The sequence below is a fragment of the Amia ocellicauda genome, chromosome 3 (genome assembly GCF_036373705.1).
Source record: "Amia ocellicauda isolate fAmiCal2 chromosome 3, fAmiCal2.hap1, whole genome shotgun sequence".
Lineage (NCBI taxonomy): Eukaryota > Metazoa > Chordata > Actinopteri > Amiiformes > Amiidae > Amia > Amia ocellicauda.
Genome location: NC_089852.1, coordinates 24,020,746 through 24,045,781, shown reverse-complemented (window position 1 = coordinate 24,045,781; position 25,036 = coordinate 24,020,746). Strand labels below are relative to the sequence as shown.

Sequence of the window (25,036 nt, the reverse complement as noted above, 5' to 3'; positions counted from 1 at the left end):
GGCAACAGGAAATTTGCCTATTTCTTGTTGAAATTTGCTTTTGAACATAGGGTAGTACACTCTTCGATTTATATTGAAACGACTTTCTTCTAATCGTGTTGATAAAATGCGCTTTTCGATGCATCAATCAACTTTTTCGCAATTTCATACGCGACGTGCACAGACCCCCCCACTCCGAAACAAAATACGGATTCGCTGTCTTGACGTATTTCCGCTGCCGGTTCCGGGATCTAAAACCATCATGGCGGCGCACAGTGGAGTCAGTCTGTCTGCCGATGTAGGCGGCTCCGAATCGGGCCCGGCTCCGGATCCAGCTCCCGGTGAGGGCTGGAAAAGACCCCAGTTCGGAACACGATACCTGACTGATCCCAGCCAGGTGTTTCAGCACAACGCATGGTATGTGCTTCATTGCATGTCACTACGAAACTCAAAACATGTGGATACGTTGGGCTATCAACTGCTCATTTACAGTAATTTAAATGTGGTTAAATACAATAAATAAACAAATTACAAAGTCACTCCCTTTCTCTATACAGTAAATGATCAAAGTTGTTAACCATTGTCAAATTGATCATCGCTCATTGAGGGGGAAAGCCAAGTGAAAAGTAAATGTTTAGTGTGGTTTGCAGTGCACCTCAGTTACAGGACTGAGACAGTGGGGTACAGTGCCAGTCTCATGGTGTCCCTGCAGGGACAATGTGGAGTGGACGGAGGACCAGGAGACGGCTGCCAAACACAAAGTCCTGGAGAACAGTCAGCCCCTTCCCTCTGAGAAGCAAGGTTTGTGTGGACCCGGCTTCCTCTGACACACACACTTATGGTTTTATTATTCTGCATCTTGTTATGTTTTGTTTCATTGCCCATCAACTCCACATATCATTCTTATAAACTTTTGATAGACTGTACTCCATTAGTGAGAGCAGTGCCACACATGCCAGCCTGTGACTTTGCCTCCATCAGACAGTTTTACAGTGAAAAACAATGTAAGGGGCAAGAAGGTCTTTACTGCTATTATTATAGACCCTCTTTGTATGTAATATCTTCAACTGTGCATTGGATGACTAATATCTAGTCAATTATAGTTACTACAGACAAAATGCAATCAATGTCATACTTTAATTTGCCTATACTTATTTGATCTTGGTGTAAATTATTTACAGGGCCAAATTCCTAAAGCATTTTATACTTAATGTATGAAACCTGTGTTATCCTTTTTATAACTTTTTTTTTCTTATAAGGACATTTAGAGCAGTTGTAATCTTAACATTATTGCTAACCATATTCCAAAAAAGGCATAGACTTTTACCAGTCGGTCTCAATTACTAAAACTTATGCCTATGACTTTGGCAGAGCAAGTCATAACCAACCTGAACCTCTGTGAACATGACCCGTCTAAGACCGCTCAGGGTCCAGCCAAAGACTGATCTAGATCTCTGGGAATTATTTTTTTCTCCCCAGAGGACTATGAGAACAGGGCAAATGAGTACTGGAATGATTTCTACAAGATCCATGAAAACCGCTTCTTTAAGGACCGTCACTGGCTGTTCACAGAGTTCCCCGAGCTGGCTCCTGGTCGAGGACGGAAGCTTCAAACCGCAGTGGACTGTGACGGACAAACAGTGCAAAACCACACAGGGTCAGCCAGTGCTCAGAGCGTTTCTGAGTGCCTCGATGCTATGACTCTGCGTAAGAACGATTTCCCAGGGTCATCCGCCACTTACCGTATATTGGAGGTGAGAGAGGATAGATTTGTTTTGACTCAGTCTTTTATGTGCTGGTATTGCCAAAACAGCAATTTGATTTGTCGGCAGTGCTTGATGAGGGCTTGTAAATAGCATTTCATTATTTGTTGAAACTGAACTGAATAGTTCCTGTGGTAGGCTATAATTATTATTCCATATATCCATTTGAAATAGATTCTGACTTCGAACCAAAGCATACCCCCATCAGGATGACTTATCTGGTTGTTTGAATGTTAGTTACAGTATAAATGGAAAAGCTCACTGTTTGTAAGTTCAGGCAAATCATTTAAAAATAACAGGGAAGTGTTTTGTTACTGTAGCCAGTCCTTTTTTGGACACTTACCCAAGCTGACCTCCGGCATTGAATCAAATGTTCCAGTGTCCGTCGTCTTTGTTTGTTTCCTGACTAATGTTCACGTCAGGATTTAAGAGATGTGGCGGTGGAACAGACCTATCTTTCAGCCAGGAAAGGACAAACAATTTACTGAGCACAACTGGTCTGGCTGGACAGTTTAGCTTTCTCTGGAACTGAGACCCAAACACTTGTCTGTGGTGTATATTTCAGGTCATTTTTGCTATCTTCTGATTGAAAGGAATGAATCCATCTAAGGGATATGGAGAGGTGCCCTAACAGTTGATTAGGCTGAAACTTTTTTCTCTATACATTTTCTCCAGGTTGGCTGTGGTGTGGGGAACACTGTGTTTCCAATTTTAAAGACTAACAAGTAAGTGGCAAATGTCACCCCTTTTGTAGGTGTCTTGAAAGTCATTAAAAGCATAATGACATATATGCCCGTCTCAATTTTTATATTTTATGAAAATGTATGAAAAAGCTGAGTATTTGTCTGTTCCACAAGTAGATATTCTTCACTTTCCTGTCTAAGAAGAGATAAAAATGATCAAATCAATGCAAAAACTCAGCACGGGTATATCTTTTGTGAAATCATGTTTTGTTTAACTCTGGTGTGTGTGTCATTGCCTTTGTTCATGTGTTTGCATTTGCCCTGCAGTGTCCCTGGAATCTTTGTATACTGTTGTGATTTCTCCAGTACAGCGGTGGAGCTTGTTAAGGTGAGAGGGAATGGTGGGACAATTGCTCTTTCAAGGGCCAGTAGAAGGGAAATGGAGGGACGACATCATTTTTTTTTACCTAAGTATTTAACAAAACCGTCATTTGGGTAGATAAACCCGTTTGATGTGTGTTATTAAAAGACGTGTATGCAATGCATTTACCTTTTAGAGCAGAAGACTAGTATCCACACATTTTGGATCATAATAGTGCTTTGCAATTGATCGCTTTGCTAAAGTTCAGGCAGACGTTAGTAATCTTGTCATTCACATGCAAGAGCCTGGATTATTCATAAGCAGTTGATACCCCGACCAATAGTGACTTGCGTTCCTTTTCAGTCCAATGAAGAATACGAGCCCAAGCGCTGCTTCGCCTTTGTCCACGACCTGTGCAATGAGAGCGCTGTCTTCCCTGTCCCCGACGAGAGTTTGGATATCATCGTGCTGATTTTCGTGCTGTCTGCAGTTCACCCTGACAAGTGAGTGTGTGTGTGTGAGGGAGAGTTTGTCCTCATTCTGTTGTCCCTCTTATCTATTCCGCTACTGTGTGCTAGTGTTCTGCACACCGCAGACAATGGAACAATGGCATTGGTCAGATAGGCTTCGTTACAAAAGTACCATTTCCTATCTTGGAAGTGCAGCTGAAATGTAACTGAAAGTGTCTGACAGTGCCAAAATGCCACTTTACCATAAAAGCTGAAATATACACAGTCTGTCACTGCAGTAAGTAACTTTCCTCACCTACCATGCTATCTGTCTCACTCCAAAACAATTGTGTGTGTTCAGTCATTTAAGCTTCTCCTCACTGATGTTTTCTTGAAATCGTGTGGTAAGTTCTGATTAATGGTAATGAGTACTAATTGTTCATGCATTTTATTTTATTTTTTCCTTCATTTAATCTAGAATGCAGAAGTCCATTTCCAGGCTCTCTAAGCTCCTGAAACCAGGGGGAATGATTCTCTTGAGGGACTATGGCCGCTACGATATGGCTCAGCTGCGATTCAAGAAAGGTGCTTGACTTGACAGGTTTGCTAAGTTGTCCAGTGTACCAAAATAAATCGTGTTCAGTTCACCTGTAAGTGTATGACAGGCTCACAATTGTCCTCTGTAGGGTGTCGCATTAATCACCTGTGGCAAACTATCTTATCAAAAGCCTGCTCTTTTTCATGTTTTCATTCAGTGCTAATTTGACTTGGAAATAGTAGCCGATGACTGTTCATGGAGTTGTATGGGGTTTATCAGCAACTCCAAAATCTGCAGTCCTCCAGTGACACGGTTTAATTTGTCTTTTCAGGGCGGTGTCTGTCTGATAACTTCTATGTCCGAGGGGATGGAACTCGAGTCTACTTCTTCACACAAGGTACAAACTTTCCTCGGCATAGCTCTGCCAAGAAGATACGGTTGCAAAACACCAATGTGAATGTTCTTTTGACTTTGTTCCCCCCACTTTTGATGCTCATGAAGAGTAACCCAAAGATTCAAATAGTCTTCCTGAATTCTCATCGTATATGACATATTTGATACATATATAGAGCTGTACTGTTCAAAAGGGAAAATGGGGCTGTGCCAAGAACTGGTGTGATATACAATAGGACAACATTTGGTTTTGATAATGTATAATATAGAAGTATGAACAACAGGAGTCACTTATTAGCATGGCTTTCTGTTGAACTATATTGATTGCTTTTACCTAATCTAAAATCATTGCTGCTAATATCCTCTCATGATGTGTGTCTCTTTATTACAGATGACCTGGATGGCATTTTCACGAGTGCTGGGTTGGAGAAGGTGCAGAATTTGGTAGACCGACGGCTACAGGTGAACCGGGGAAAACAGCTGACTATGTACCGGGTTTGGATCCAGTGCAAGTACCGTAGGCCACTGCCACAGGTGTCTGGTACACAGGACTGAGCAGAGTGGGCATTGTGTGCCTGACTGAGAGACTGGTGCCAGGACTGTTGCTGTGGAGGGTCTGGGAGCAGCATCTTGTGTTGTAGCCCATGACCCCCGAATGCTGTCTTACCTCCAGTTGCTAAGTACTGTTTCCAAAATAGGTCTTGAGACAGCTGGGCTTCAAGTTAAGATGTAACGCAATACGCAGGTCATGATTTGGTCCATTCTTAGGAAAATGGGAACAGGTGATGTTTAAAATTAAATTGGTCTGGTTCACCCTCCAAGAGAAAATTAATAAGAACAAGTTTTAAGATCATTCTGAGGAGTCAGTTTTGGATGAAGTGGTGTTTTGTCAATCATACCAATTGTCATCACTCATACTGTACTGCCATACTATCTATCCTATGCATAGAACTGGTTGTTTTACTGTTGGTTTTAAAATAATTGTTCTATATTTTGAAATAAAATAAATAAATGTGTAAACCAATATGTGATTTTTGATCATTTGGCTTAACAGAAGTTTAAGGACACTTTCAAGTATAATATGTATACATCTTCTGTCTTAGACATTTTGTTTGATTAAAGTATCCTAAGAAATTGAATATCTTTCTAGTTTTGTAGTAGAACTTATAATTTGCTATTGAGTAAAAATGTGGTCATTTTCTAGGAAAATAATTCTGAAGACTCTCCAAACACATGCATAGGAACTGATGTATGAAGTCAATAATTAGCTGTAAGTTCTTAAAAGTAATGCAGTGCAAACAAATGTGCATATAACAAGTTTGTACACTTAAATTGTAATTAATGCATGTTATTCCTACTGGGTAGAAACACAGAAATGTAGGTAGGTTTTGCTGGAAGGCCTCAATTTTTAGGAAAGTTCTAAATAAAATTGAAGAATACAAAATAAAATAATCTCATAATCTCTTGAAAAATAGCCATGCATTTCTGATGCACATGGCTCCCAAACATTGACATTTATAATACAACACAAAGCTCCAGATAACCATTAAATTTAGTCTCTGTGTTTTAGATTCACTTTTAGATGTTTTGTTTTTGTTTTATAAAAGACCTATTCAGACCTAACCTCAGCTGTGTAGTGCTAGTCCTTTAAGTACCAGCATTACTGTACTGTACTGTAGATTGTGTGATTCTAAAATTATACATTTGCTTTGATGTTAAAATGTCCTAGTCAAATCTAAAATGTAGATTGTATTATTGTGATATTTACAAGAATCTGCAAAATAACTAGTGTATTTTTATGAGGGTAATATCATAATTGGAAAATATATGTATTGCTATATGCATATGTATCATCCTCCCCAAACTGTCAATTCAGTGGATAAATAAAGATCTCCAACCTGGGGTCAATGGGCAAAAGCTGGGATCGAACCCAGGATTGTGGTGTTATTTGCTATGTGCAACACAAGTGATCTGTATATAACCTCTGTCTAAAGATGGTGGTCGTTTTATGGAAGATGGAAGTCTAGTTCACTCAGTGTGTGTAACATTCAGATGTGGCCAATCACAACACATGAGCCCCACTGAGCACTGTGGGCTATTCTTGACTGATGCCAGTGAAAATATTTCAGTAAACACACTTCTCAGGACTCCCTGACACTGATACTTGGACAAGACTGAAATGCAGATACTGGCTACTTGTAAGTGTGTGTGTGTGTGGCCCCACAAAGTATCAAGCCAACTCCTATTTTAATAATTGTGTGCATGGTTCTAGGAAATATTTGCAAACGTGGGTGTCCATTTACTTATGTGATATGTGTGTATGTAATGTTTTCTACTGTCAAGCACTAATCGTGTACAACCTGGTTGAACAATCTCCGATCCAAGTTTGTGCTTCAGTGCTTTCATTGGTGCAGATGAAAGACTCTAGGCGGGGTGGGAAAAAACGGGAGCACAATCTCACGAGAAAGAATGAGATTTACCGATTATTGTTTACATTGTTAAAAAAAAATAAAAAAAAAATAGACGGAGAGAGAACCGAACCGAATCGATCCGGATTAAACTAAATTTATCGGAACAAGGTCATTTCCGTGACGGAACACCTGGAACCGGGGCGAGATCCGACGGCCGGATTCTCAGGCACCCGATAAACACACTTCTTGGCAGCTGTTTGTTGATACCGATCCGGACTCACCCCGAAAGAAAACACGAAAGAAAAGTCAGCGTTTTGAATTCACCCATCCCAAATGAAAGACTGTAGGGGTGAGGATTTATTCGATCTAGTCTGAGCAAAGCAAGGAGAGTCTGAGGAGGAGGGGGGGGGGGGCAGCGGTTGCAGAAGAACAGAAGCCCGGGGCTGCCCGCGCAGGGGGAGCGGCAAGGCGGGCTCGGGAAACACCGAGGATCTCTAGGCCGCGAAACGATTCCCCACTCCATCTCCAAAGAGCAGGGCCGTTGCGTCCGTAGCGAGACATCAGTGCCTCTATCCTGGACGTGACCGAGGTGGAGGACGGGGATTGTAACGAGGCCTCGTGTGGGAGTGTCGGGGGTAGCCGGGGAGGGCAGGAGGATACTGGGAATCGGTTCCCGGTGAGAGACCCTGACCTCCGGGGCCTGTGATAAACGACACCGCCGCAGGTAAACAAAGTGGGGATTACAACCTTGCGTTTGCGGGGATGGCGATCTGCGTGTGGATATGTGAACATGAATAACAAGGGGTGTAAAGAAGCACGGTAAAATTAAGTGTTATGAAAGGTAAGACACATTAGAAACATGTAAAATGAAGCGACTGGACTAGAAATGTACTTCTGAAGCAATTGTAACGTAGATCGTAAATTGTTTAAGTGTCTATAAATACATTACACGACTGGTGACTAGAGGTTACTTAAAATGGGTGTATGATACATTTTTATTTTCATACACGGCGTGGCATATATTAATTGTATTAGGGTTTATGAAAACCAAACGGATGGAGAACACAGTATGGACAAACTATTGTAGGACTATAAAAGGAAATGTCATTTTGGGAATCCTATTTCGTATATTTACACCACTGTGTATTAAAACAATAGCTATAACTTTTTGTATTAACTAGGCCTTGGTTTCAATTCATATACATTCCAGTTTGATGAAGGAGTTACAAATGTGATCACTCTTGTCACAGGTTGAAACTTGTTGTGTCACAAAGTAAAAATAGTTTATTCTTTGCATGTTGTATTCAATTATAATTTAAATTAAATTATTTAATACTGTGAATGTTTTACCAATACATGTATTTCTGGCTGCATTATAACTTGTATGTTCCTGGATTATTCAAGAGTTGATTTTACACCCCTAGAGAGATGATGTCTTTTCAGCCATGGTGAAAACCCAGACATTTAGCAATGGGCTTGTCCTTTTAAACCATTTCCATCCTTTAGTAAATCAAGTAGATTGAGGAGGGTATCAATTTATCCACACACAATTGTGTTCAGTTCAGCATTTGAAAACATTCTCCATCTCTCTCTCTCTCTCTTATTCTATACTTCACTTCACTAAAGGTAAATGCGATTACTGAAATATTTCAGGATGTGTCTATACACACCCGATGAGTGTTGGGCACAATTAATCCCGAAGGAATTGGTTTGTGTATTTTTGGAAAAGAACATTTCATTCCGTATTTATCAGCTATTAAAAGACCTTCTCCAATCATGTGATTTTGTGTGTCTTGCATTCCATTACGCTAAGGGGACACAGTTTCCCAGACTATTATCTTTTCATGTAAAGGCAAGGAAGTGAGATGTTTTCTAATAAGCAACATTATTTTCGCCCCCCCCTTCTACTTGATAAAGCTGCACATTGGTGATAGGCTGTGTTTCCTGATGAATGTTGTTTTTTCATAGTGTGCTATAATCAGGTGGTTAAGAGGAAACACAGACGTTTTACTGTAAATGAGGTTTCGGAGACCTGTAGGAGTGGGTCTTGGATTTAAAGGGGAGAAAATGAGTCACCCTACTCAGGAAGGCCTACCTTTAACAACATGTTTCGTTGTGTATTATTGTAATATCACCTCCAATAACAGTTCATTTTGTGTCTTTTTTTTTTTTCCTTTCTTTCCAGCATTGATATCGCTGTGGGTTAAAGTTATGATCATATTGTTTCACAGAGCACATAACCAACGCCAGCAACACGGATAATGGAAAAATGTCCAGTGGGACAGATTGAGTCAAGATGCGCGTGTTGACAATTCCACCACAAATTCATGAGTTGTCATTTTAGAATCGCTTCGCTTGTAGCACCCAAGCAAGATGAGCCAGAGGGCCTGCTGGTCTTGTTCCAGATTTCTTATGTAACCTGTGTTTTGCCCATCTGTCAGTCTCTCACTTATACTCTCGCTCTCTTTCTCTCTTTCTAGAAATGATGGAAGAACTGCACAGTCTGGACCCTAGGCGGCAGGAACTTTTGGAGGCCAGGTTCATGGGAGTTGGGGTCGCCAAGGTTAGTAGTGCCATAGAAAGGATTTTTGGACATACTCTTTACCGATGGCCATGCCAGGCGCTGACATGCAGGCATGGCAGTTGAGCACCTGTGCAGCTCTTGGGTCAGCAGTCTCCTAGACTTCCTTGAATTGTCAACAACACCAGGGCCTGGGAAGAACTTTTATGTGGTCACTGACAAGTAAACAAAATGGTCATTTGTAAAGGAACCAGTGGATTGCCCTTGAGTACATGCTTTTCCAATTCACCTTTTCAGACCCGTTGTAAAAATATAGAATTATTTTTGCAATTTACATGATCAATGGAATTGGAATAGAGTTGAAAAAGGAATTTGTGAAAGGAATTGGGATGGGGAAAAAACTATAATCCACCCCAACCCTGCAACCATGAAAGGTCAGAAGGTGCTGTCCTTTGGAACAAACAGTGTTCCTAACCTACAGGGGTGGGACATCAAAGACCTTTCGAAAGCAGTAGCATTTCTAGCAATGGTGCCATGACCCTCCATGATGTCCACCTGGTTTTGTTTTTTTAAGATTCACTAGAAAGGTGAAAATCAATAGAAATCTTGCTCCCGCATTGTACCCCAGAGATGGTGGTGGATTTCTTTGTTAATGCCTTAATTATCGCTCTACTCTGTTCATGGTGAAAGTCACTGAAAATGTGGACGCTGATGCCTACATGTAAATATTTGTATAATGATATTACGGAAGATGAATTCACTGTGTAACATTTCCGGTGATTTCCGGTGCTACTTTGCAATACGTATTCTGAGTCTACCATAAATAATAAATTAGCCTTTTTTCCCCCTCTTCAGAATTGAGTGTAGTATATATTAAGGGCATATATCGAATATATCGTATGGTATATATCGAATAGAGAAAAAGAGCACCAACATCACTTTTTGATTTCAAATTTGGGCTGAAATAAATGCATTAACTGACAATCTTATCCAGATGCTTCCAGCTGTAGGCAAAACCCAAAATGTGAAGCTTGGGAAGAATGCTGATTTGGTAAAACTCATCTATTGTCTCACCCCCACTTTCTCCCTGTATAAAGTGCGACTCTGAAAACGAATGCCAGGTTGAAGCCAGCGCTTTGGGCTGAGTGCCAGCCTTGTCTAGCTTTCAGCACAGGGCTGCTTGCAAGAAAATGGTGGCAGCTGAAACATTGCCACTCATGTGATTCTTTTCTGCTTCATGGAAATATTTGCTTTGTGTGGATCCTATCACCGAGTGAAGACGGAGGGCTTATGCTTTTGAAGTGTATGTGGGAGGATGTGTCTTGACCTCAGAAAAGATGATCCCTGCGTCACTTTCTGTCCCACCTGCAGAACGCAGACGCACACAAAAGTGCTGCAGTGTCTTGCTTTATCCAGAGGCTTACAGAGGCTTTATCTTGAGAGATGCACATTACCTTTTCCCCCCATTCTTTACACTGAATCTTAAATCATCTTGATATTTTTCTTGACTTAACTGTCCTGATTTATCAATTCAGATGTCAAAGAATTCCTCGGAGCATCAGGCAACCCGAGTTTCCTTTTCTCTTTCTCTCTCCCTCTCTTTTTCCTCCTTCCCCAGATTGCTCTGCAGGAGAACTTAAAACACTTGTCGGAGGAAGCAGAATTTGATTTGTGCAGCATCTTTGTATATTGTCTCTGAGTCACTGATATTTGTCAGAAGCCTCGATCTATTAGATTTAGATTACTTTGATTACTGACCCTCACATTGTAAGAGGTGACAATACAATATAGTGTTCTGTAGACTTTCTGCCCTTCTCCTTAGCAGTCTGCCTCTTTCATTTACACCTGCTTAGTCATGAAGATGTACTGATTTGAAAACCAGATTGCAGACTTGTAGCAGTCATCAAGGTGTCTTTGTTTCCTCAGCCTTGCAATAAAAAGCAATGATCCTTCTTCTGTCATAGGTATCTCAAGCATCATAGTTCACATACATTTAATTTCTGTTCCCTTTAGCTGCGGTAATATAGTTTTTTTCTGTTTTTCTCCTGGGGTGCGTCTTCACACTGAAGTTGCCAACTGCTTCTTGAAATCTGAAATCTTTTGGACTACACAAGGCTTTTTGGCCTTCAATGGATCTATGCTGTAATTCTACAGTATTTCAAGATAATATTAATGCAGTGGAATATATTGTACTGCAGCAGACAGTTTAGTTTAGTTTTTTTTTTTTCTTAAATATGTTTTTTATTGCTGGGTGTGGTATCACAAAAAGGTAATAGACTCCCTTGGATAAATATCAAGCACTTGATGACAAATTTACTAAGGGTTACATTTCATACTGGTAGTAACTGTATTTTGTTTGTACATCATTTTATTGCTTTTTGCTAACAAAAAAGCCAAAAGAAATACCAGTAACCTCCCAGTATGTGACCATAAAATCCTTATATAAACAAAAGGTAAATGTATCATTCAGACCTGCCTCCTAAGTGATCAGGTTCTGTTAAGTCATACTGAATGTTTTGCAACTGTAAGGCTGAATGTCATTAATTTAAGTATGTCTGATAAACAAAACCGCTGACATCTTTGGGTTATAAAGCACTGTCCAGTTGCTGGATCAGGAGTAACTGATGTGTACAATTCTCACTGCTTCTCTACCCACTTAGAAATAGATGGAGAAAGGTTTATGTTTTTATTAAAATTACCTTTTAAAGGTAACGAATCTCTGTTTCCCCATCATGAAATGTGCTTACCTTAAACATAATCTTCTCGTCAGTCTCTCTTCATAGTGTGAGTTTCCCAGTAAAGCAACTTACTGTAACCACTATTCAAGATTATGATTTCACTCACTGCTGAGGCCTTTGTCTCATTAAAATCTATATAAAAATCTGCTCATCACTGTAGCTGGCCGTCCTTTCTGCTGTCACCCAGTAAGCATCAATGTCATGTGAAATTGAACTAGTCTGCAGGAAAGGAGCTTCATTGTTTTTGTTTGTTGTGCTTGTATGTTTTACTGCATAAGCAAAAAATATATATTTGCACACCAAAAGTCTTAATGAGGTGCAGGATTACCAGGCTACACCATCATATAATTTGAAAGCAAGTTAAAGTGTTGTTTTCCCCACAATCCATTTATTTTAATGCAAAACGATGTAGACAGCGTTTAATATTTTCTACTGCCAATTGTTTGAATGAAGATCGGAATCGCCAGAGAAAAAAACAACCTATGCCCCCATATTCTAATGATTATATATATCATTTTAGAACATCATTTTAGATCATCTAGAACATCTCGGTGCATGGCATGGTTGGTAATGTCACTGTAGGACTGTGTAATGGTGAAGGTACAGGTCAAAGCAAGTACAATCGAATGATCAAATTTAAAAACTAAATTTACATTAAGGAAGAGTCCACAGAAAAAAGTACTTTGTACACAAGTTGAATTGCTAAACATTTCCAAACAAAGTTACAATGGAAACCAAAAATACCTAAGAGTGGAACATCATTCTATCTATAGAGTCTTTGGGTTCCCTCTAGCAGGTAAAAATAAGATAAAAATAAGGAATTGAAACCTATCTGTTTAAGTTGACAGTCATTATTTTTTTTTTTTGGTTTCCTAAAATGCTATGCTTTGTGTATAATGACTGAAGAACAATATAGATCCCTCCACGATGCCTCATTTGAAGAATGTGTGTTTCTTAATGGTTTCAACCGCTTGCAAGTCCTTGAGCTACAGTCCCACAGTCTGCTTTATTACAAGGTCTTGTGTTCATAAATCATGACACACCACAGCCAGATTAGTAATTTAACTCTTTTGGTGCAAAATGTAGTACTAGATTAAGATTATGGATGTTTAATACCAGATATCCAGAATGAAAATAAGGAAATGGTTCTGTCTGTTGAACAGAGATGAGATTCCCTGTAAAGTAGCAGAAAAACCAGTGTCATCAACAGGAACAGTTGATAGTCCTATTTATTCTTCATGGATCTCATTCATGTTTTTATTTTCCTTTCTATTTAGTAATTTTTTTTTTTTTAGTTTAATGTTGATTCAATACATACGCCTTTCTTGTTATTGTTCAAACCTGCCTTCATATGTGTGTGAGACTCTAGTTATTTTCAACTCTTAAAGCTGTAAAACAGAAGTCTAGGCCTCACTCCTGAAAAATGAATGTTTTTTGACAGTCATAACCTGTTTGGTATGCTTTGGATACCTCTGGATAGATATATAGTTCAAATGCCTTTAAAACACATAGTTATTGTGCTAATTTACATTGTAGGGAAATTTATTCTGGACAAAATAAGAAAACAACCCTCAAGGAAATGAAGACGCTGTGACCTCCTTCATACTCCTTTTTGTGTTAGACCATATTTTGTGAAGCAAGGAATGAAAACAACCCAGTTCTGTGGCCCTGGATTGTTTTTCCCATTAGTCTTTTATTATCCCACGAGGTTGAAATGTTGTGTTGTGAGATTGTTCCCTTTCAACAGGCAGTGAAATCGCCATCTCTCATTACATCACTGTTCTGCCTTTGTTCACAGGGTTCAGGTAACAATGAGTCCTCCAATCAAAGTCTGTGCAGCGTGGGCTCTCTCAGTGACAAGGAGCTGGAGGTCAGTAAAACAAATTATAATTGTCTGCGCTTTTCCTTGTAAAGTTGTGTGAATGACAAGTACATGACAGTGATGACTACCTGATTTAAAGTATAGAAATTAATCCTATGGAAAGAGAATGCAGAACAGAAATGGGTGGTTACTCACGCTCGTCTAAGCTGAAGTGTTTTCAGCTTCAGTGAAGCCCCTAAAGCAGTCCCCAATATGAAAGTGAATACCCCTTTATAAACTTTTTTGTTTCTAGTTTTTCTTCTATCAGTGAAGTTTTGTTCAAAAGTGTGGTATCTTGAGTCCACACTCACATATTGTCTTCCCTTTATCTTGTTATCAGTCCTAGAAAGATCTATGAAACAGGAGGTCAGGGGTCAAAATTATATTTTGCCTTGATGCAATATGCTGTGTTCTAAAAGCAGTGCTTTTTTTTTTTTTTGTGTGTGTTTTTCAGACGCCTGAGAAAAAGTCAAACGATCAGAGGAGCCGGAAACGGAAAGGGGATCCATACGACACCAGTCAAGGTGTTTTAACATGTCATGTTTTGATGTCTGTTGTCGAAACCTAGTTTGCGCAGGATTAAATTAACCAAGCCTCGTTTTCTATGAGGTTACTGTTCAGACTTTTTCCTGATAAGAAATACCAGCTGCAGTGGAACCCGAAATGTTGATTCATTCTTCCCATGCAAAACGTCTGAGCCAGCTTTGGGTGTAATTTGTAGGTGGTGAAACATGTCTGTTCTGTCGTCATGGGTCTGATTGAACTGGTCCCTTCTTTTCCAGGGAAAGGAGGATCGAGAGGACACAAAATTAGCGATTACTTTGAGGTGAGTAAAAATTCCTTTTGCGATGCGTATGTCCACTGCAACTTTGACAAGTGAAATGACCACTGCAGGGTCTGGAGGAAGATCATAGAAATATCTTGATGTTCTTTCTACTCCATGCAGGGATGTGGAAAAAGATGATCCCAACTTTTTACATTTGTTTTTCTTATAGTTCACTATAGGTTGCATTCTTAGTCTAAGTGTTTCTCTCTCTCTCTCTCTCTCTCTTTACCAGTTTGCGGGGGGCAGTGGTCCTGGCACAAGCCCTGGCAGAAGTGTACCCCCTGTAGCACGTTCTTCCCCTCAACATTCCTTATCCAACCCCCCCGCCTCGGTGAGCACCCTGCAGATCTTCTCTTTCCACAAGGGGGTAGTACAAATAAACAACGTAAAACTGGGACTGTATTCTTCCCTTCCCCCGCAGACGAATAGTATAGTACTAGCAATTCAGAGACTTGCAAGCAGTTATTTCGCAATCCTATGACATTTTACTGGAAGAGTATTGCAGAACTTCTGCATCATTTATTGGCTGGCCCTGTGAAGCCATAGATCAGACGGTGTCACTTCATAGCATGAATCACATTCCAATATCTAAAGCAGGGTTTCTGAGCTGCATAATGGCTGAAGCAAGTTAAATGACCTTTGAAAGACATAGTGGAACCCCCTTATTGAACTCAACAAATGTTCCATTATGTCAATCTGTACACAGTAGCTCAACCTACCTCCACCAAGAAACTGTAAACTGTATCCAGCCATTTTGATATTCTGTCTTTGTGTGCTGAGCAGTCTTGGGGGGAATTAATACACTCATGTTGTCTGTGTTGCAGGTCCAGCAAGGTAGCCCATCATCCACTGGCTCAGCCAACACTGACCATTCCTGCAGCTCCCTGAAGCCAATCTCATTTCTGCACAAAGCAACACAGGTACAGAGCTGGGCCTCGGACCGTTCCCTTCACCGCTGGTCACAATTGCTCAGTGTTCACGTTCAAAATATTATTATTGGTGGTTTGAATTCTCTTTTTGTTCCCTTTCTGTTTGCATGTGTGTGTGTATTATACTGAACCAATCCAATGAAGTGGATGATTATAGGATCATGCTTTTCTCTCACCCCTCCCTTGTTTGGCCATCTTTTGCAGTCGGACCTCACGATAGAAAAGCTCAACGCGCTGGAAAACAACAAGAACTCTGATCTAGAGAAGAAAGAGGGAAGAATAGATGACTTACTGAGGGTAGGATTCCCATCTTCACTTTCTGAACTAAGGTTAAACGCCCAATTTCTGTTTGTACAAAATAGTTTTTTGTTGGTGTTGCGTTACAATTTACACAGCTGGAAACACTACAGGGAAAATAATACAAGATTTCCTATTGATGGGCTTCTCTCTGAGAAATCATGTCCTTGCATTCAGACTGCTGTGAATCTTCTAGGCAGTGCAACGGTTTTGCTGTTTACACTTTGGACCCCAGCGGTGATGCATGTCAGTAACATAGAAATCTTGTTCTCCTCTCAGGCCAACTGTGACCTGCGGCGGCAGATTGATGAGCAACAGAAGGTATTGGAAAAGTACAAGGAACGGTTAAACAAGTGTGTGACCATGAGCAAGAAGCTGCTAATCGAGAAGGTGAGCTACTCCGCTTGGCTTTTCATTACTGTGTGATGAGCGAACCCACGTAGCTATGGCATGACAGAAGAGCCAACTCTCTTGGCATAGTGGTAGTGCCTGTGGACTTGCGCTCCCAGCATGCTGGTCTTGAATCCCAACTCCAGCACAGTGGAGCTGCACCTAATCAGTGTGTGTGTGTGTGTGTGTGTTGTATGTGGATTTCTAATTCCTACCTATAAAAGTATGACAGACTTTTCTGACTGGCTGTGACAGACGTTAATGTACAAATTTGAATCTTCTGGAACTAATCAGAATTTTACGCTGAAGAATATGCACAGGATAGAAGACCGTTTAGAGTAAGGACTCGGGTGGCTGAGGAGAAAAACTATTAGATATATAGATCTGTTGCAAAGCCTTTTTCCTTTTCGTCTCGCAGTCCAAGCAGGAGAAGATGGCATGCCGGGACAAGAGCATGCAGGACCGCCTCAGACTCGGGCATTTCACCACAGTGCGGCACGGAGCCTCCTTTACAGAGCAGTGGACTGACGGATACGCCTTTCAGAACCTCATCAAGTAAGAGGCGGCTGTAAAAGCACTGAAACTTGACTAACTCGACAGCTGAGGATCTTGAAGCATTTAATACCTAATCCACCCCAAAGAAAGCAAAGCCAACAGTCAAAAGGCATAAAAGCTCATTTGCAATTCATCATAAGCTTATTGAAGTTTAAAGTAAGAGATTTGCCACGATTGTGAATTATGTGCTTGGGGTAATCTTTCCAGGGTTCTTTGGGCCCCCAAAGGAAACCCTGGATGCCCAATTTGAGCACTGCCCTGGAAATATCGGGATATTAGGGGACAAATTTGGATGTAACTAACTCTATTGTAACGCCTTTAAACAATTTTCTGTGCTTCCGGTGTTGGGGATAGAATCATTAATATTGCATGGCTGCAACACCAAAGGAATAAAACAAGACTTATGAAGTTTGGAAATGTGATTTTCTCAAAGGGACCCCTACCCTTCAGTGACAATGACCAAGTCTGTCTCCTTCAGGCAACAGGAGAGGATCAACTCACAGCGAGAGGAGATTGAGAGGCAGCGCAAGATGTTGGCCAAGCGGAAACCACCGGCGATGGGCCAGATGCCAATGCCCAGCCTAGAGCAGAATAAACGGAAAAACAAGACCAATGGGGCTGAGAATGAAACGTACGCCTGCTTCTATTTATTTATTTATTTATGTATGTATGTATGTATGTATGTATTTATTTTCTCTGTTTATTATATATAATTCTTTACAGCAGGGGTGTCTCGAACCCAGTTCCTACAGGGTCTTCTGTATATTATCCCAACTCTCAATTACTTGGAAATGTTATCAAGCATACCTGTAGCATTAAAGGTCTTTTCCAGTTCATGGCTTACAAATTTTGTTTTGGTTCTCTCTAGGGGACCAGTAACATCATTTGCAGCCAATAGAAAGGAATAGAATTCATCCAGTTAATCAGTTAATTAGACCAAATTCATTACTGGGGGCTTGGCTAGAATTGAAGCAGGCTGCTGGTCTTTATAGCATTCACCAACTCTGGACACCTATAATGAATGTCTGTCTTTTCTTCACAACAGGTTAACACTTGCAGAATACCACGAGCAAGAAGAAATTTTCAAGCTGAGACTTGGACACCTTAAAAAGGTAACATGGCTATTTTGTTGTTTACTGGCAAACCCTGACTTTTGCTATGTAGTTCTGTGAAATCCAGGAGTTAGAACAGGTGTGAAATCTGAGGGAATCCGATCGAGGCGCTGGTTGTGTTTAGAGGTAACAACACAAGTTTATGTTTCGAGAACTGACTGATGTTTCGCGTCACGTTTACAAGGGCAATTAAAATAAGATGGTGAAATGCTGGTTTCTCTTCAGGTTTAAACTGATTTGTTTCAGCATGTCTTTGTTTAAAATTAATTTATATTCAGTTACATCTGTGACATAATGTATGGTGTGCATGTCTGGACCTGCTTCTTACCCTGGGCTTTCCTGTCTGCAGGAGGAGGCCGAGATCCAGGCAGAGTTGGAACGGTTAGAGAGAGTAAGGAACCTTCACATCCGGGAACTCAAAAGGATACACAATGAAGACAACTCCCAGTAAGTCATGGAGCCATCTGAAATTATTTTTTTCTCTCTTATTCTTTCCATCCAAAGTTCAATTTTATTTTATTTTTTACCCCTGTGACAAGCGCTCAGCCACTGGCCCGGCACTCTGATCTGACCCTCACAATCCGTTCCTTGTCAGAGGTGCTAGAACATTTTATTGGTGCTTCACCATTACACTGTTGTTTCAGGTTCAAAGATCACCCCACGCTGAATGACCGGTACCTATTGCTACACTTGTTAGGGAGAGGCGGATTCAGCGAAGTATATAAGGTGAGGGGGGGGTCTTGAGATTCGGATTACGATAAGAGCAGCAATCTCAAATGTTTTTTGTTTTTTTTATCACCTAATCATTATGGGTTTGGAAAATAATTTGTAATACTCCAGATTAATAATGTCAAGAATGGACTATGCTTCAGTTTCTGTACCCGCTGTATTTTAATATTCCAAAATGTTTAAGAATTATTTGTGGAGCATTGTGCCCGTGACCAGACCGGAAGTAAACTGCAAGAGATCGCAGACCCAGCCCTTTGCAAGAGCCTACTAAGCTTTTATAGTTTTTTTTTGGTGTAACAATCAAAGCTAGACAACTGTATTAACTTATTTTTTGTTTTCTTTACTCCCGGAAAAAAAAAAATCTAGGCCTTCGACCTAACAGAGCAGAGATATGTTGCTGTCAAAATTCACCAATTGAACAAAAACTGGAGAGACGAGAAGAAGGAAAACTACCACAAGTATGCTTATCGTTTCCTTGTTTCTCTATACTGGTGGACATAGTCACAACAGAGGTCTTCAAAAACAGCCAGATTATCTGGATCCCATGTTCCCTCTTTGGCCAGCTGACAAACCAGGGGGAAGCTCTGAATTGCATTTCCACCTTGGCCTCCTGATTACCACTCCTCCTCTTATGGCTTATTGCTGTACTTTCTGCTGTGCTTTTGATCTGCAGTGAAGCTAGGGAATGTAACTTTGCTGAACTCCACAGATCTGCTATAATGGTTATCCTTTCCTCTCCTGCTATAAAGACATGCCTTCCAGTTAACCAGAACTCTTCAGACAGTTTACATTATTTATATACTATATATTTATATATATTTGTATTCCCTGTATGCCTACATCTCCTGAAGTAACATTTAATATTTCAAAAGCATTTTGTGTTTTCTTAGCTTTCGCCAGTAAGTCTTCCGTCTCATTTGCTGATGCTGATTAAAAGTTTGTGGGCGAGCAGATTAGCCTCAGATAGTGGTCTGCGGCCTCTTGCTCACAGATGGCCTTGAGGGACCTCTCTCTAAGCTTTTCCTTTATGCAGCTGTCAGCGTGCCAAGTCGCAACCTAAGTGGAGAAGAATATCAAATATGCTAGTGTTAATGGTGGCGGCCAGCTCAATTCCTCGAGTGTTTCAGTTCAGTGGGTTTTCAATCTTTTAATTGCCAACCTCTTAAGCCTGTACAAATCGGTCCAATTAAGCACATCATTAAGCACAAGTAATTAAGAGCTCAGCTGGAACAAAGCCCAAAAGACCCCATTCCCCCTGAAGGCCAGAGGTGGCAATCCCTGGCTAGGGTAAAGTCCACTAATTCTGATTTGTAACTCTACAAAATGTAGGACAAGATCCAAGATGCTGCACAGACGAAGCACTGTCTGCTGACACTTTTTATGATCTGAGTCAATGGTGTTAAACTGTGTCACCTTTTGATTCCAGACACGCCTGCAGGGAATACAGAATCCACAAAGAGCTGGATCACCCGCGCATTGTCAAACTCTACGACTATTTCTCCCTCGACACCGACTCGTAAGTTCGTCCTTGCCTACAGTTTTTCTCAATTCCAGTTTTTACTTCTAGTTTCTGTGTATTTATTTTCTTCCCCTCAACAAAATTGAACATTGCAAAAGATTTTATTTTCTTTGCCTCTGGGATATTTTTTTGCCACGTATGTTTTATATTTTCTTCAAGCAACTTGTTTTTTGTTTTCAATTGATATGTGTACATTTTCACATCCATCCAACTTCAAAGCTTGGTAAAGCCCAAGACCCAGCAACATGGACCCTAATCCTTAAACCTTGCCATCTTTTAAAAGCATGTGACTCTCTATGAAAACATGGCTTAACCCCTGTCGTGTGTGTGTGTGTGTGTGTGTGTGTGTGTGTGTGTTCAGGTTTTGTACGGTTCTCGAGTACTGCGAGGGGAACGACCTGGACTTCTACCTGAAACAACACAAGCTGATGTCGGAGAAGGAGGCTCGCTCCATTATCATGCAGATTGTCAATGCACTGAAGTACCTCAATGAGATCAAGCCCCCTATTATTCACTATGACCTCAAGCCCGGTAAGTCGACATTTCTTACACCACAATTACCTTGTGCTGCAACAATGTACCCTTCATGGGTTTCTTGTCAAAGCCCACTATGATATTGGCATTTGCAGTCTATCTTGGAGCCCCAGAAGATAAAATCAATATTCCATAATCTTGCCTTTTGTAATAACCCGAGATGTCTTTTTTGCACAGGCAACATTCTCCTTGTCAACGGGACCGCGTGCGGGGAGATTAAAATCACAGACTTCGGCTTGTCCAAAATCATGGACGACGACAGCTATAACTCAGTGGATGGGATGGAGCTGACGTCACAGGGAGCTGGAACCTACTGGTAACAGCACATCAGCATAGTTTGCCTATTATGCCTAACATAATTCAGCCTACCTCTGAATTTGGGGACTCAACCCCAGCATTCTTCATGCTAAAATGGAGGGACAGGGGAAATGTAGTTATAGCTAATTTCTCATCTGCCTTTGTCTTCTGCCTGCCAGGTACCTCCCACCAGAGTGTTTTGTGGTAGGGAAGGAGCCCCCCAAGATCTCCAACAAGGTGGATGTGTGGTCAGTTGGTGTCATCTTCTACCAGTGTCTCTATGGGCGGAAGGTAAGTCCACAGAGTTTCTCTTTTCCCTGGGACACAGGAAGAGTTGTGTAGTAAACTGTAATTTGTTGATGCCCCTACATTCAGCCCATTTCAGGCAACAGTGTACTTGTTATTATTTTTCTTAGCAGAGAACCTTATCGTTACCATTGTTACAATATCTCACACAGCGAGCGATCTAGGTACAGTACATTTCTCCGTGCTCGGCAGTGTCCTCCCCCAGGAAGTGAACACATGACCCTCTGCTCGGGGGGCCAGAGCCTTAACTGCTACTCCACACCTTATGCCTTTCACATGAAACTGGTATTAAAGAGCTTGAGTTTTCTTGTCGTCATCCACAGCCTTTTGGTCACAACCAGTCGCAGCAAGACATCCTTCAGGAGAATACCATCCTGAAGGCCACAGAAGTGCAGTTTCCCCCGAAGCCAGTAGTATCCCCAGAAGCAAAGGTAACCAGCATTAATGTTACTATGCCATCTGATCCCAATCTAGTTCCAGTCATGATCATGGCTGACTGACTGGATGTCTGCCTTGCTTGCATGTGTAAGTTATACTCAGGTAACAGTCAAAGTACTTTCAAGCTTAAAAAAATAAAATAAAACCGTGACATGCTGGATTCCTGCCACATATACATACATTTTTTAATTGATGCAATAACACAACACTGACTTCAATTCTGTATCTTCCCAGTAGGTGGTGGTGTTGTATATGGTAATTGTGTATGACTATGAGCCTCTCCCTGCATGACTTTTCATCCTAACAATGAGAGAAGCAGAGCTTTTAAGTCCCAAATGGTTAACCCTTGATCTGCCTGCAATGCCACTGGAACCCAAAAAGGTCACCTTTCTTTTCACCCCTTCAACAAAAGCAAAAAATGTAATCTCTTGCAAGAGAAATGTAATCTCTGAAGGATGATGGGTGATAAAAGTGCAACTGACTGAAAGTGGAGCCTATGTGACTGACAGACTAGTTAGCTTGTGTCTGTGCTTGGATTTCACAGGCATTCATCCGGCGCTGTCTGGCATACAGGAAAGAGGACCGGATAGATGTACTCCAGTTGGCGAGCGATCCATACCTGATGCCACACATCCGCAAGTCCGTGGCCACTACCGGAGCACCTGGGAATGCCATCCCCTCCACCTCAAGTTCCTCCAACAGCAGCGCCTCCAACTGATCTGCTGGAACTGCAGCTGTGAACCTGACGAAAAGCCCTAGTAAACAAAAAAAAAAAAAAAAAAAAAAGGAAGAAGAACATTTTTTTTTTAAAAGAAGGTTAGATTTAAAAACGAAAAAAAAACAAAGGCAAAAGTGAAAAATTGGGAACTGGTCGGAACGTGGAAAGGCAAGACCGTATTGGAACGGGGAGGCCAGATTCTGTCCCAGCCGTACTTTCCCAAGAGCCTTCCCCCCCACCGGATAGTTGTATTGAAGGGCAATGGCAAATCCCACCGCCCAGAAAAGCAGGAACTGTGGCTGTGGGTGGGGGGGGGGGGGAGAACGCGTGAAGAGGCCAGAGGGCTACAGACCGAATTCAGAAGTCTTTATGAAAGAAAAGCATAGCGGAACTGCCTGTGTCTAAGGCCCTGCCCAAACAGTCCTGTGCATAACCTGATGTCTAGACTTGGCTGAAGCTTTTTATTTCCCCCCATGAGTGTTCATCTGTCAGATCATTGAATGCTCAGAGTACAACAAAAGGACTTAAGTCAGGTGAGCTTATTCAGTTTGACCACAAGCTGATTTTCTTTTTTTCTTCACCTCCCTGTGAAAAATCCTTTTCAATGGCCGTTCTGAACAGTTGAAATCTGGGCTCTGGAAGGAGAATCTGTTTTGTTTCCCCCCCCTCTTCCTTCGCCCAACCAAAGTTTGAGACTGTCAGTTGGTGGTACGGTTTTATTACATTTTTAAAGAGTTTGTGGACTTTTAAGCCTGAAAAGCGGAGGTGGGGTGGGGGTTACACTTCTGAGGTTGTAGCAGGTTTTAGTTTTCTGTTCAATTTGATCAGTTGTTTCTAACGTTTTAACAAAAACACACAAAAATCAGAACTGGAAATTGGATTTTATTTTTAGTTCAGAGTCCATGTATTTGCGAATATCCCCCCCCCCCACACACTTTTTTAAATATATACAAGGGGCTGTAATTTCAGGATGTTGTTTGATGGGGAGGATGGGCCTTGGCAGAAAATGCATATAAACCATTAAATATTGTTTAAAAAATTATAATAATGTGGTGTGACTTTTACTGAGTACAGCTGCATGTCATTGCATATTCTAATTAATGTGATGGTGTCCTTATTATTTTATCATTTTATTTGTAAGAGTTATGCATTCCCTGCTTATCTGACAACTATACTAGGATTGTACAGCTATCTTAGGTTGCACGACACCACCATATTCACATGGTAAAATTGTGGTTTCAGCAAACCTGCCCATCTGGTGCAGTAAAAACAGACTTGAGTCATTCCAGAAGCAAGTCTTTTCACTGGATGAGAAGGTGTCTGAAGAACTATACTGTTTTTCAGTTGCTTGCCATTCCACAGCTTATTTATGTCCCAAGGGTATTTGAATTGAATTATCTGAATTATATTGTCCATTATACTTCAGGCATTTGCCATCCACCCCACAGGATATTGTACAACACTGTACCACTAGTTTGAATTAGGATGTATCCTGTAAAGTCACACTGCATTGCCTCAGTACTGAAAAGATCTGGCTAGGATACTTGCTTATCTGAATGAAGCAAGCTGCTGGACGGATCCTCACATCAGCTGTGTGTGCGGTTAGCCTCTCTAGCACCTGTTCTGTGTGCTGGCGACTGTAGAAATGGTAAACGTGTGTAGAAAACTAATTCTTGGTTATTTGTCAATCAGTACAGCAACACCTACATCTACACCAAAAAAAAGTCTATATACACTTTTGAGTTCATTGGAAACTCAAGACATTTTGTTTGTGTTCATTTTGAGAACATTGCAAGACTGAGGACAAAAATAATAATTTGGGGGAAATACCTGCAGCGCACTGTCAATGCTAGAAATAAAACACTCTGAGCAAGCAGGCGTGATGTAATGAGGAAAATTCCATTGTGAACGAGCAGCCAACCATTCCTGCCAGGAGTGGACTTTCTGAAAGCTGTGCTGGAGATTTTGCAGGGGATACGCATACAGGCTGTAGGGGTTTTTAAAGAGAGGTGCAGCTTTGGTTTTGCTGGGAGGTTGGGTGGGTCCTGGAAGATTATGAATATTTGAAAGCCCCTGTTTTACAGAGACAAGATGAAGACGTCTTGAATTCATAATTTAAAAAATAAAATGCTTTGTTGGGGGAGGGTGGGGTGTATTCATGCAATACAGAAGGGTGCTTTTCATAAATAAAAAGATTGAGAATGATTACTCTGGTTTTGTTAACCACATCTGAAGGGAATTGCAGAGCACAGTGGCCATGTCTTTCCCCGAAGGCCTGTGACCCAAGCTGACCCCAATGGGTGAAACAACTTACTTTCCACATGCCTGAACTCCTCTTATCTACTGACTACAGAGGCCAAACAGTATGTTGTTTTTTTGTTGTGTGTGTGCTTTCTCCAGAGGGAAAAGATCAGGATATCAGAGTAATTTCTTTGCTATGGACTTGTCTTGCCATCTGGTGGCGGTGGGTTCTGAAACGGAGAAGGCAAAGTTGGAACTTACATCAGTTATCAATTTTAGCCATTCTACTGTGAGCTTTGAAAATAACAGAAACGTAGATTGCTCTGGCTCCTTGTATCCAGGTTAATGGAATCTGGGTGTGTTAAATGAACTGTGATGTTAAAACAACAACTGTGCTTGACAGGGACACCCATTGCAATATATAACTTACACACACACACACACACAC

General features: G+C 41.0%; 2 protein-coding genes across 6 annotated transcripts; both read left to right on the top strand.

Moving 5' to 3' along the window:
* The first annotated feature begins 218 nt into the window (after positions 1-218).
* mettl2a (methyltransferase 2A, methylcytidine) lies at positions 219-5,190 on the top strand. 3 transcript variants are annotated; one of them, XM_066698593.1, is made up of 9 exons: positions 219-396; positions 692-780; positions 1,552-1,733; positions 2,418-2,467; positions 2,753-2,813; positions 3,150-3,289; positions 3,714-3,820; positions 4,105-4,170; positions 4,558-5,190. In XM_066698593.1, exons 1-9 carry the CDS (start codon positions 242-244, stop codon positions 4,719-4,721), a joined length of 1,014 nt encoding a protein of 337 aa, XP_066554690.1. In that variant the 5' UTR covers positions 219-241; the 3' UTR covers positions 4,722-5,190. The 3 variants fall into 3 exon arrangements, with proteins under 3 accessions (XP_066554690.1, XP_066554688.1, XP_066554689.1); XM_066698591.1 differs by having other exon boundaries at positions 1,459-1,733; XM_066698592.1 differs by having other exon boundaries at positions 282-396; positions 630-780; positions 1,459-1,733.
* A 1,109-nt stretch (positions 5,191-6,299) lies between these two features.
* On the top strand, positions 6,300-23,395 carry tlk2 (tousled-like kinase 2). Of its 3 annotated transcripts, none has more exons than XM_066698589.1 (21): positions 6,300-6,364; positions 9,058-9,140; positions 13,635-13,706; positions 14,152-14,221; positions 14,480-14,523; positions 14,756-14,854; positions 15,348-15,443; positions 15,657-15,749; positions 16,029-16,139; positions 16,558-16,694; positions 17,173-17,325; positions 17,740-17,806; positions 18,156-18,253; positions 18,451-18,532; positions 18,902-18,993; positions 19,962-20,051; positions 20,416-20,585; positions 20,766-20,904; positions 21,065-21,176; positions 21,515-21,622; positions 22,174-23,395. In XM_066698589.1, the coding sequence occupies exons 2-21, from the start codon at positions 9,060-9,062 to the stop codon at positions 22,345-22,347; spliced, it is 2,088 nt and encodes a 695-aa protein (XP_066554686.1). In that variant the 5' UTR covers positions 6,300-6,364; positions 9,058-9,059; the 3' UTR covers positions 22,348-23,395. The 3 variants fall into 3 exon arrangements, with proteins under 3 accessions (XP_066554686.1, XP_066554684.1, XP_066554685.1); XM_066698587.1 differs by lacking the exon at positions 6,300-6,364 and adding an exon at positions 6,596-7,418; XM_066698588.1 differs by lacking the exon at positions 6,300-6,364 and adding an exon at positions 6,597-7,301.
* Positions 23,396-25,036: the final 1,641 nt, after the last annotated feature.

Bases quoted from the DNA above. Each gene is read 5' to 3' on its own strand.
- mettl2a (XM_066698591.1), top strand. From the start codon at position 242: ATGGCGGCGCACAGTGGAGTCAGTCTGTCTGCCGATGTAGGCGGCTCC. The intron at 2,814-3,149 runs GTGAGAGGGAAT...GTTCCTTTTCAG, and splicing joins CAGCGGTGGAGCTTGTTAAG to TCCAATGAAGAATACGAGCC. The intron at 4,171-4,557 runs GTACAAACTTTC...TCTTTATTACAG, and splicing joins AGTCTACTTCTTCACACAAG to ATGACCTGGATGGCATTTTC.
- tlk2 (XM_066698587.1), top strand. The intron at 14,222-14,479 runs GTGTTTTAACAT...CTTCTTTTCCAG, and splicing joins TCCATACGACACCAGTCAAG to GGAAAGGAGGATCGAGAGGA. The intron at 21,623-22,173 runs GTAACCAGCATT...TGGATTTCACAG, and splicing joins TAGTATCCCCAGAAGCAAAG to GCATTCATCCGGCGCTGTCT.